We start from the raw sequence: 13,377 nt of genomic DNA, 5'->3' as shown, positions 1-13,377 counted from the left end.
GGATGCATGATAGACCCAGAAAGAGTGAGTGGGACAAGAGCCACCCTCTCCTGAGTGTTAACCACATGGCAAGCCCTGGACCATGCCATCACATGTCACGTACTCCTTACCCAACTGAGGGGGGCAGGTGTTAATTTAATACTTAGCGGCTGAAGAAGCTGAGGCAGTGATAGTCCTCCCCAGCTCAGAAAATTACCAATTCTATCATCTGGGTATTTGAGATCAAGAGTTTGAATCCTCATCCTCTCATGTCCTTTGTCCTGTTTCTCACAAGTCCTTTTGACTACACCTTTTATCACTTCTACCAAGATAATCCTGTTAAGTTGACAGTCTGGAATGTATCCCTGGTCTCATCTTTGTGTTTCAGGTGGGAAAAGGCCAAAGTTGTTCTTCCAAGTAGTCAGGGTTCCCTTGCATCCTTTAAGCATCTCCTCATCTGACGATCCTCTAGAAATCAGTTGAGTTCTATCCTTCTGGCCCTGATATATTTTTTTCCATACCACCTATCACTTCTGGCATGTTTCTTTTCCTGTTGGTCCAACTCTTTCTTCTACAATAGGAGTCCCCAAGCTGTGGCTTGCAAGCCAAATCCAACCCTTGGCCTGTATTTTGTGATCTGTGAGCTAAAAATGGGCTATCCATTTTAAACATTCAAAAAGAAAAAAAAGTTTCATAACATGAAAATTACATGAAATCCCAATTTCAGTATCTACACCAGAGTCTTATTGGAATGAAACAATGCCCATTAGTTTACATGCTGTATTGTTTATGCCCCTCTTATGTTAAAAAGGCTGAGTTAAGTAGTGTGGCAGTGACTGTATGGCCTGCAAAGCTGAACATATCTGGTCCTTGACCTAGAATAGGGCTAGTTTACTTGTTCTATAAACCTCATGAGAACAGGGTTTTTATTGTGTTTGCTATAGCATTCCCAGTACAAACAGAAGAGCAACCAACTATATTGTAGAATATATAAAATAAAGGCTATATGTTGGGGATCCCTGGGTGGCTCAGTGGTTTAGTGCCTGCCTTCAGCTCAGGGCGTGATCCTGGAGTCCCAGGATCGAGTCCTGCATCAGGCTCCCAGGGAGAAGCAGGCTCTCTCCCTCTGCCTGTGTTTCTGTCTCTGTGTCTGTCTGTCTCTCTTTCTCAATCTGTGTCTTTCATGAATGAATAAATAAATAAAAAAATCTTTAAAAAAAAGTCTACATGTCAATTAATAGCAAATCTGAGGTTTGAATAAATACTTGATTGGGTCTTAAGGCCAGCAGTAATGACTATGTCATCAAGTATTTTTATGTTGTAGATATGTTAAAGTCTTAAGCTTTGGATTTTTTCCCCCTCTAGAGTGTATACAGATTATCTAACCTATAAAATACCTTACACCCTACATGACCAAATAAAACTAAAGAAACTGCTACTTTATTTTCTTTTAAGTATATAAAATAGAGAAAACAATAGTAAACTTATTTTTTTTAAATTTTTTTTTAATAGTAAACTTCTTAATGAATGTCTGTTTTTAGTAATTATGGCAGTTCTAAAAGAACCTATTTTTGATTTTTTGAAATTTTTAAAAATATTTATTTATTTGAGAGAGAGAGAGAGCATGCATTTGCATGCAAGTGAGTTGGGGTAGGGGCAGAGGGAGCAGGAAAGAGAATCTCAAGCAGATTTTGGTGAGTGAAGAGCCTGACATGGGGCTCAATCTATTGACTCTGGGATCACAACCTGAGCTGAAATCAGAGTCAGATGCTCAACTAACCAAGCCACCAGACACCCTAAAATAAAATAAAAGTTAACTGCATTAAAGAGTAACAAAGGTAACATTTTCTACATTTTCTATCTTGACATACACTCATCTAAATTAGCATTCTTTTGAAAAAAATTTAATGCCTTCCAGAAAGCATGCTCAGCATACATGCATTAACTATGGGCAACAAATATACCTAATCTGATGGGCTCTTTATAGCTCTACAAAATACCAAGTTGAGGTACATAAACCATGTTGTGGAAGCCTTTGTGCATGTTTTCTTTGCAACCTGGCAGCAAGAACTGTGAAGAAGGATTTGATTTGAACAGTGATTAGGTGAGGTTGGTTACAAACTAAATGCTAAATGTTGCACAAATGACACAGGCAGGGACTTCTGAATCCAGTAGCAGAAAGAAATGTCTTTAGTGGTGATGAGATACTGACTGGTCACTTATTTAATTTGTTTTAGGTAACACGGTAGCAAAAAGAGTTGTGCTTGATCCTGGAGGAGCGCCAGGATGCAGAGGTCTCTTATTTTGGATTACTGTCCTGGCTGGTTTGTGGGAAATCGTCTTGGATTTCAGCAACATCACATTTGCCTATGTGTGAGTTAAGAAGGAGTGTCATTTACTTAACTGTCTCAGCCCTCTCCGCTTCATGATTTTATTACATTGAATTATAGCCACGGGCTGCCAACAGTTCACATCTGATCTGGATCCCAAGGACCATACCTCCAAGAAACCCTGGAGGAACAAAGCAGAGACTTCAAAATGGATCTCCACTCCGGTCTTCCATGTCTTTCTGCCTTCACAAAGGAATGTGGACAGGTTCACAAGGTCCTTATTCTGTTCCTCTTTTGAGCTTTTCCTTTAGACCTTGCATTGAAGTGGTTTGAAAGGGGGGGGGGTGTCTCAGCACCAAAACATTTTGGCAAAACTTATTTGCAGATGTAGATTAATGAACTCTAACTGGTGAAGAAAATTTATTTTATAAATATTGATGAATAGACTTACTGGGGTTACTGTGTGTGTATTTGTATTTTTTGCTTTAGAGGATTTAAATGTTTGCATTTTAAGTTCTATTGTCAGGTTAGCAGAAATAAAATAACATTTTAACTTCTGTGCACCTTTTTTCGGAGTGCTAAGGAAGTATATCTCAACTCCAATATTTTATAAACCAAAGCTTGATCATGACATATTCACAAAAGAAATAAAACCTGTTGGGATTTTTATGGCTTAGGTGTAGTCATAAAGGTAAATCATTTAAAATATAAAACAGTCTCTGTTTAGATCAAGGGTAATTTCTGAGACCCAGTTTATGTCAATTATATTAAAATATTTTGTTAACTCTTAGAAGTCTTGAAATGTATTTTTAGGGTATAAATGACTTATTCTTAACTCTTTTCTCATTTGTTAGTCATTTTATTTCTTTAAATGTAAGTAAAATCTGAATCATTTTTTTCTTGGTTTAATGATTTTGCAGCAGATGTGTGTCCATATAGTCTCAGATGCTGTCATGCAGAAATATATTACAGATGAAAAGTGACTGACCCAGATATTAAATGCATAATGTCATTAAAACACATACTACTGTAATATGGGATAGATTTTATATATTAAGAAATGCCAAAAACATCTTTTCTGCACTGTTAATTATCCCTGTCCTTTCACAATTATTGGGAGGGGGGAAATATTACTATAACCTTTATAGCAGTAACAATCACATCTACTTGATTTTAGTTTTGCAAAAGGAATGGAAATAGGTGACACCCATTTGTTGGCTTTGTTTGAATTTGATGGGATGCTTACCAGAATTATTACTGTCCTATTAGTAAGTAAAAAATTCATTCTGCTGATGGTACATACGTTTTTGTGATTATTTTATTGCTTTTAAACTTCATGTTAATACCCCAGGCTTGGAAATTTTAAATGCAAATGTGTAAAATAACTTAAAAATTACATTTAATTTTGGGCATGTGAACGATATGGCAAACTTAAGACCTAAATATATAGCATTAAAGATAATTTAAAATCTAGGGGGATTTAATTTAGGGCCATGCATGATGCCACCTTTACTATAGGACCCTCTATTGTCAGAGAGTTAAAAAAATCAATTTTATGGTACATGAAAGAATGTCTCAGTCTTTTGCCTACACATCTGATCTAGTACACCAAATAAGCTCAAGTTAAAATGACACTGCTTCACCTTGAAGTACATTTCTAGGGTATAAACTACTTTTGGGGGAATAAGTGGTCCATTAGGGAAAATAGTGGGTATCACAACTGCCATTTCATCCATTATTGCTTCAAAGTATACTTTTTATCAACTTCAAAAGTTAGTCCTAAAATGGAGCTTGCTTGCAGAAGCATTTTAATGTTATCATTCCTATACCTTTCCTGTAGGGAAGTAGATAAGATAGCTTTCTATGCTTTCCAGAATTTAAAGCAAAGATACCAAGAGAGTTGTGAGGACATTAGTCATGTCAGACACCATTAAGCCCTCTAATTGTGGCACTTGTGATCAACACCAGAAGACTGTCAATTCTTATATCTTGAAACCTGATACTGCCTAACAAGGGCTGTGGACTTAGCCTGGGCTTCTCCAAAGAAACCCAGCAACCTCCTAGATCTTTTAGCTTTATTGCACATCCAGATTTGTTGATTTAAACAATATACATATGGAACTCTATTCATATGCTAAATTCAGCAAACAGTTAATGAACTTTCCCAAGACCCCCAAGTAATCTACCCTTATACACAAAAATCCATTTTTCTTTTCAACCTGTCAGGTTTTTATGAATATTCCCATTTTATAGGATCGATAGGATTTAGGACACAGTAAAATTAAACTTGCCCAAACTTACACAGTTAGTTACTACTAGAAATTGTATGATGAGGAATCATGAAGAAAGAAAAGATAAACTGTAGAATTACTTTTCCTTGAGAGCTCTTCAGATAACATATACTAATCCTGTGTCTTCGGGTGGCAGCGAGATAGGCTAGCCTTAGAATCTGGCTAGCATCTGACCTACTTTATCAGGGTCCAGCACTTGCACTTTCTGCCACAATCTTATAATGTGCCAATATACTGATGAAAAATCTGACTGCTGACTTCTTAAAATTGGGCAAAGGAGATAGTCCCTTCAGCCTAAGAAGTCCCAGAACTCACCTCTTCCCAAAGACACACTCAATCTACAACTCAGTATAGAGTCATTCCTTCTGAAGAAGAATGGAGTGCTGATTGAATGGTTTGGTCACAACTGATGATAGAAAAGGACAAGGACAAAGGGAGACAGGGTAACAATGGGAACCCCAGCCCTGATGTGATGATCTGAACTAGGAAGGGATATCACTGAGGGGCCTATATAAATACTTGCCTGCTCTACGGCACAGCAAAGAGATAGCCATTTAAAAAGCAACTACAGTGTAAGTGAAGGAAAGCCCTCTACTAACTATAGAGCATCTGCCAAAGAGTGTGGGAACTCTTTGAACTCTCTCTGGGGTCTGAGGTGCTACCAGGTACCACTGTTTATCTAACCCTCTACCTTAATAGTGCAGATGGGAACAGAGTCCAGGCACTCTAGCCAGCCTGCTAGGGCCACCTCAGCAAGTGCCATGCCCTAAACCTACATCAGCTCCAGCCATTCCACCAAGGTGACCTCAGTTCTCCCTTGGACTATGCCCAACCCAGTCATCCTGCCAGGATAGCCCTAGCACATCGCACCTCAGGATCCTGTCAGGCCGGCACCACTCCAGCCATCCTTCCAGGGTGGCAGTAAAGAGTGCACACTTTCACTTCAGTTCTAGCTATCCCTGCAGGGCAGCCTTGTAGGAATATGCTCTGAGAACCTCAGTCCATGAATACTCCAGTTCCAACTGTCCTGCCAAAAGCTGATCTGGTTCACAGCATCCTGTGACCTTGTGGTCAATTTCTACTCCAGCTCTAGCTATTTTGCCAGGGTGACCCTAGTGCAGTACACCTCAGAACCCTCAAGGCTGCACCTGTTTCAGCTCCAGCTGGTCAGCCCAAGTCACCAGGCACATGTAATCTACAAAGAGGATGCTTCAATGCAAAGTGACTCAAGATTGAGAGAGGTAGGTGTTCCAACAAAGAAAGTAAAAAAAATAAATAAATAAATAAAGAAAGAAAGAAAGAAAGAAAGAAAGAAAGAAAGAAAAAAGAAAAAATAATGAGAGCAAAGGATATGTTATGAACAAAAGAACAAGATACTACCCCACCATCACCAAATACCTAATGAAACTAATAAGTAATTTACCTGATAAGGAGTTCAAACTAATTGCCATAAAGATGCTCATACAACATACTACCCCAGAGAAAATTGGAATAATAAAGTAAAAACTTCAACAAAGAGCTAGAAAAATATAAGAAAGTACCAAACAGAAGTCACAATATAACTGAACTGAAAAATACCCCAGAGAGAATCAACCACAGATTAGATGACATGGAACAGGTTGGTAATCTGTTAGAGAGAATAGTGGAAATAACCCAGCCAGAAGCCAAAAAAGAAAAAAATAATCAAAAAGTGAGAATTGTTTAAGAGACTAGGACAACATCGGGCATATTTACATTTGCATCGTATGGATCCCAGCAGAAGTAGAAAGAGATAAAGGGGCTAATCTGGGGAGGGAAACAGACATGTGGGTCCAGAAAACACAATCACAAGGAGAATCCAAAGAGATCCAAACCAAGACATGTTATAATAAAATGATGAAAATTAAGATCTTAACACGGGCATATAGGTGGCTCAGTGGTTGAGCGTCTGCCTTTGACTCAGGTCGTGATCCTGGGCTCCTGGGATTGAGTCCTGCATCAGACTCCCTGCAGGGAGGCTGCTTCTCCCTCTGCCTGTGTCTCTGCCTCTCTCTGTGTGTCTTTCATGAATAAATAATAAAATAAAATCTTAAAAAAAATCAAACCCCAACAGAAGAGACTGAACGAAGAAAAGAAGAACTACAAAAACGATCAGAAAACAATGAACAACATGGCAATAAGAATATACCTTTTAATAACTACTTTAAATGTAAATAGACTAAATGCTCCAATTAAAAGGTATGAAGTGGCAAAATGTATAAAAATATTGTATATATAATATTTAATAAAAATATATAATACAAATATAACAACTAATATAAATATAACATAACTAGAAATATTTAAATATTATATAATAATATAATATATATAATATATATGCATATATATGCTTCCTACTCCCTTCAGATCTAAAAACATCCACAGTCTCGAAGAGATGGGAAAAGGGATTCCATGCAAAGGCAAATAGCAATATAGCAATATAGCAATATTTCTATCAGGCAAAAGAGACTTTAGAAAAAAACTAACAGAAGACAAAGAAGGGCATTACATAATGATAAAGGAGTCAATCCAAGAAGAGATATAACATTTGTATAGTTGATGCATCCATGATAGGAATACCTAAACATAAAAAGCAAATGTTAACCGACAGAAAGGGAGAAACAGTAATACAGTAATAGTAGGAGACTTGAACACCCCACTTACATCAGTGGATAGATTATCTAGACAGAATTAAGAAGGAAATATTGGCCTTCAATGATGCATTGGATCAGATAGACTTAATAGATAAATACAGAACATTCCATCCCCAGACAGCAGAAGACACATTCTACTCAAGTGTACATGGGACATTCTCCAGGACAGATTACGTGTTACACCAAAAAACAACTCTCAATGAAGTTAAGATTAAGATAATCTTTTCTGATCACCATCATATGAAACTAGAAATCAATTACAAGAAGAAAAACGGGGGAAAACCCTATAAACACACAGACACTAAACAACATATTACTGAACAACCAATGGGTCAATGAAGAAATCAAAGAGGAAATTAAAAAAAAAAATACCTTAACACCAATGAAAATGGAAATACAGCTTTCCCAACTCCAAAGGATACAGCAAAAGCAATTCTAAAAGGGAAATTCGTAGTGATAGGGGAGTACCTCAAGAAACAAGGAATATCTCAAACAATCTAACTGTATACCTAAAACAACTAGAAAAAGAGTAAACAAAGACCAAAGTTAGTACAAGGAAATAATAGTTATCAAAATTAAAATAAGAGAGAGATAAAAAAAAGAAAAAAAGGATCAGATCAAACATGTTCTTTGAAAAGATAAACAGAATCAATAAACCAATAGCCAGACTAATCAAGAAAAAAAAGATTGAGGGCCAAAATAAATCCAAAATGAAAGAAAAGTTACAACTAACACCACAGATCCAAAGTATGTTAAGAGATTACTACAATTATTTGCCAATAAATTGGAAGAGCTAGAATAAATAAATTCCTTGAAACACACAACCTTTCAAGACTGAATCATGAAGAAATAAAAAATCTGAACAGACTGAGTAGAAGTAATGAAATCTGATCAGTAATTTAAAAACTCCCCCAAACGAAAAATCCAGTACCAGACAGCCTCACAGTTGAATTTAAGAAGACTTAATATTTGTCCTTAAATTATTCAAAAAATCTGAGAGGAAAGATTGTTTCCAAACTCATTTTATGAGGCCAATGTTATACCGAAATCACACGATAACATTACAAAAAAAGAAAGCTATAGGTCAATATCCCTGATGAACATGGATGGAAAAATCCTCAACAAAATATTAGCAAACTCAATTCAAAATACATCGAAAGGATCATACATCACCATCAAGTGGGATTTATTTCAGGGATGCAAAGATGCTTCAATATCTGCAAATCAGTTAACATGATACACCATGTTAATAAAACAAAGGATACAAATCAAATGATCATCTCAGAATCAAAACACATTGAATGAAATTCAACAAAGCAGGTAAGGAAAGCCCTTAGCTCAATAATAAAGGCTATATATGACAAATTGATAGCTAACATCATACTCAATGGTGAAAAGCTGAAGCTTTCCCTCTAGGATCAGGAATAAGGATGCTCACTCTTGCTGTTTTTACTCAACATAGTATTAGAAGTTTTGGCCATAGAAATTAGATAAGAGGGATGCCTGGGTGGCTCAGCAGTACAGCGTCTGCCTTTGCCCCAGGGCGTGATTCTGGAGTCCCAGAATCAAGTCTCACATTGGCCTCCCTGCATGGAGCCTGCTTCTCTCACTGCCTATATCTCTGCCTCTTTCTCTCTCTCTGTCTCTCATGAATAAATAAATAAAATCCTTTTTTAAAGAAGAAATTAGATAAGAAAAAAAGGCAAGCAAATCATAAAGATAGTAAAACTCACTATTTGTAGATGACATGAAACTATATACAGAAAACCCTTGGGACACCTGGGTGGCTCAGTGGTTGAGTGTCTGCTTTTGGCTCAGGTCATGATCCTGGGGTCCTGGAATTGAGTCTTGCATCAGGCTCCCCACAGGGAGCTTGCTTCTCCTTCTGCCTATATCTCTACCTCTTTCCCCCTGTGTCTCTCATAAATAAATACATTTAAAAAAAAAAGAAGAAGAAAGAAAACCTTAAAGACTTCACCTAAAAACTATTAGAGGAAATGAATTCAGTAAAGTCATAATATACAAAATACAGAAATGGATTGTGTTTTTATATGCTAATAATGAAACATGAAGTTTATAAAAACAATACGATTTACAATTGGATCACAAAGAATAAAATATGTAGGAATAAATTTAACCAAAGAAGTGAAATAAATTTAACCAAGGAGGTTCAGAAACTACTCTGAGAACTCTGACAGAGTTAAAATAAATTGAAGATGACAGAAATAAATTGAATGATAATCTGTGCTCATGGGTTGGAAGAATTAGTGTTATTAAATGTCCGTACTACCCAATGCAGCCCCTGCCAAAGTACCAATGACATTTTTCATGGAATTAGAACAAAGAATCCTAAAATTTGTATGAAATCACTAAGAACCCTAATAGCACAGCAAAATGATTTTGAGAAAGAAGTAAGCTGTAGGTTCCATGCTCCCTGATTTCTTAAAAAATGTTTTTTTTTTAAGATTTTTATTTATTTATTCATGAGAGACCCAGAGCACTAGAGAGAGGGACAGAGACACAGGCAGAGGGAGAAGCAGGCTCCATGCAGGGAGCCTGACCTGGGACTCGATCCCAGGTCTCCAGGATCACACCCTGGGCTGAAGGCGGCACTAAACCACTGAGCCACCCAGGCTGCCCCATGTTCCCTGATTTCAAACTGTATTACAAGCTATAGAAATCAAAACAGTATGGTATTGACATAAAAACAGACACCTAGATCAATGGAGTAGAATAGAGTCTCTCTCTTCCAATCAAAAGACTTCATACATACATGATCAATAATGACAAGGAGGCAAAATATACAACAGGAAAAAGACATTCTCTTCAATAGATGGTGCTGGGAAAATAGGATAGCTACATGCAAAAGAATGAAAGTAGACTACTATTGTATACCGTATACAAAAATAAATTCAAAGTGAATTAAAGACTTTAATATAAGACCTGAAACCATGAAAGTCCTAGAAGAAAACATAAGCAGTAAGTTATTTGACATCAGTTTTACGAATATTTTTTTGGACCAGTCTCTTCAGGCAAGGGTAACAAAAACTAAAATATATAAAAATCATCAAACTAAAAAGCTTTTGCAGAGCAAAAGCAGCCATCAACAAATGAAGAATGAGAGAAAAAATTTGCAATCCACACATCTGTTAAAGAGTTAATATCCATACGAGATAAGGAATTCAGACAACTTAATAGCAGAAATGCAAATAATCCAATTAAAAAATGAGTAGAGGACCTGAATAGACATTTTCCCAAAGATGACATGCAGAGAGCCAACAGGCACAAGAGAAGTTCAACCTCAATAATCATCTGGGAAATGCAAATGAAAACCACAAGGAGATATCACCTCAGATCTGTCAGAATGGCTATTATCAAAAAGACAAAAAGTAGCAAGTGGTGGTGAAGATGTGGAAAAAAAGGGGACCCTTGTGCACTGTTGGTGGGAATGTGAAGTGGTGCAGCCACTCTGGAAAACATGATGGCGGTTTCTCAAAAAATTAAAAACAGAACTACCGTGTATTCCAGTAATTCCACTTCTGAGTATTCATTCAACGAAAATGAAAACAATCTGAAGAGATATATGCACCTCCTTGTTCATTGCAGCATTATTGACAAAAGCCAAGATATGGGAGCAACCTAACTGTCCACTGATAGAAGAATGGATAAAGAAGATGCGGTATGTAATATACAGTAGAACATTACTCAGCCATTAGAAAATATGAAATCTTGCCATTTGTGACAACATGGATTAACCTAGATCGTATTAGCCTAAGTGAAATAAGTCGGACAATATCATATGATTTCATTTATATGTGGAATCTAAAACACAAAACAAATGTACAAATAAAACAGACTCAACAGATATAGGAAGTAAGCTGTTCATTATCAGAGGGGTGGAGAGATTGAGGGGTTGGCAAAATAGGTAAAGGGGATTAAGTAGTACAAGCTTCCAGTTATAAAGTAAGTTATGGGAAGTAATGTCAGTAAGATTATAATAACTGTATGATAAGAAATGGTAATTAGGCTTCTTGTAAGGATCATTTTGCAATGTCTAAAAATATTGAATTATTTTGGTGCCCACCTGAAACAAATAGGATATTGTATATCAATTATACCTCAGTTAAAAAGTTTAAAATAAAGTAAAATATTCTCTATTGAATTTCTACTTGAGTTTAAAAGAGTAATCTCTTTTATTTAAGGGAACGTATGGGACTGAGGTGATACAGAACAAAAATTGAAAACCACTAACTAGTACTCTGCGGTTGAACTAGGCTATAGGCAACTCCAAGATTCTACATCCCACTGTGTACACTGGCAGAACAGCAGCCGCCTTCTTCTTCTTCTTCTCCTCCCCATCCCCCTCTCCCTCCTCCTTCTTCTTATTTAATTTATTTATTCCACAGAGAGAGAGGCCAAGACATAGGCAGAGGGTGAAGCAGGCTCCCTGCGGGGAGCCCAAAGTGGGACTTGATCCCAGGACCCTGGGATCACGCCCTGAGCCGAAGGCAGACGCTCAACCACTGAGCTACGCAGGCGCCCCAACACCAGCCGTCCTCATGTAACCTTTAGTCAGAGGTTGCATGCAGGCAGATGCAGCCCCAGCATGTTACATGGCTTCTCAAGATTTTTTTCTGCAGATGTTGCAGTAACACTGAGCCCCCATTCTTCCAAGTCAAGACTGTTGGATGGAAAGGAGACAGTGGTCCCTTTGACTGGTGTGTACTCCCTACCTAGTTCAACCCTTTGACTATTTGGCCTGCTTCCCTCCCTTGAATTATTGCCCATACTATGGAATTTTTGGAAAAAATTTATTGGTGCACAGGTTGGGTATTGACTCCTGAAAGCATCAATGGAAACCACCTCACCAAAGTGCCTAATTCACAGATAAATTTTCCAGGACTAGAAGAAATTTCTGCACAGAATTCTTTGTCATGGGCTATCTAGGATTTAATGACCAATGATGAATCCAGTGCTAACTAAGTTTACCATTTAGGGTGTCTCTGAAGTAGGCAAAGCGTTTTTAAGAGTTGTGCCCAAAGCATTGTCCGCTTCTACAGTAGTGGTTGACAAACTGTAGCCTGTAGGTGAAATCAGCCTGGTTGTGCTCATAAATAAAAATTTACTAGAACAGAGCCTGGGCATTTGTTTATATATCATCTCTGGCTGCTTCTGCCCTACAACGGCAGAGTCGATTGGTTGCGACAGAGCCCACATTATCCACAAAGCCAAAAGAGTTTGCTCTTTGGACCTTTCCAATAAAATTTGCTAATTCTTCACCTACACAAGGGAAGAATAAGACGTTTCTTAGGGGTTCATTGCAACAGTATAAGATAGTGGCAAAGGGTTCAGGAGCAAAGTTTGATTATCAGCTCTGCTACTTAGTGTCACTGCTTTCTACTATATATGTCTCAATTTCTTTATCTATACAATGGTTATAATAATAATAAATACATCTCACAGGAGATTTTAAAAAGAATTTTGTCCCCCAAAATGCTCAGCATGTTGATTAGCAAATAATAAACTCGTGATGAAGTTGTTCCTCCTTTATGAGTAACTTGTAGTCCAAGCATGACTTCGTACAAAGAGAATCAAACAGCAGGCCCTCACCTCAAAATGTGGCATAAAGTTTAAGCAGACACAATTGACAGAAAATTAGGACCATATAAGGATAGATCTAAAAGTGTTTTCTCCTTCTTTCTGAGTCAGTGGGAACTTTGAGAAAGCATAACAAGGACAAAGGAAAACAACTCGAGGAGCATTGCTTTCCCTTGACCTTGGCCATCAGTTAGGTAGGAAATTGAAAATGCCTGTGCTTTCTTCATGGACAGGTAAATGTCTTGGACCTGTAATGCCAATCTGGTAGGAGTTGAAGCAGCACTGGACAGAAGGATGTAGTACACAGGTACCTTGATTTGAATCTGCAACCTCAGATGACCAATGCCACCCATACACACAAACACCATTCTTTCAACTTCATCTTCAAGTAATCTTGTAAACAGAAACTTTGAACAAAAGAGCCCTGTAAATAATTGATGAACAGTTACCGAAGCATGTTGGGCAGTCTTTGTCGTATTGATTTTGGACTGTGAACAAAGCAGA

The 13,377-nt window shown here is 37.4% G+C and overlaps 1 protein-coding gene across 3 annotated transcripts in view; it reads left to right on the top strand.

Moving 5' to 3' along the window:
- The window catches only part of TAFA4 (TAFA chemokine like family member 4), a 163,301-nt gene extending 159,694 nt beyond the window's left edge, over positions 1 to 3,607 (top strand). For all 3 annotated transcript variants that reach the window (XM_041762975.1, XM_041762978.1, XM_041762977.1), the window contains exon 6: positions 2,217 to 3,607. In XM_041762975.1, the coding sequence (XP_041618909.1) occupies positions 2,217 to 2,356 (140 nt within the window). In that variant the 3' untranslated portion in view covers positions 2,357 to 3,607. The remainder of the gene's footprint in view (positions 1 to 2,216) is intronic.
- The last annotated feature ends 9,770 nt before the right edge of the window (positions 3,608 to 13,377 follow it).

This window comes from Vulpes lagopus, chromosome 7, assembly GCF_018345385.1.
Source record: "Vulpes lagopus strain Blue_001 chromosome 7, ASM1834538v1, whole genome shotgun sequence".
Taxonomy (NCBI): Eukaryota; Metazoa; Chordata; class Mammalia; order Carnivora; family Canidae; genus Vulpes; species Vulpes lagopus.
Note: the sequence above shows the minus strand (reverse complement) of the source record. Positions and strands in the feature narration are given on the sequence as shown.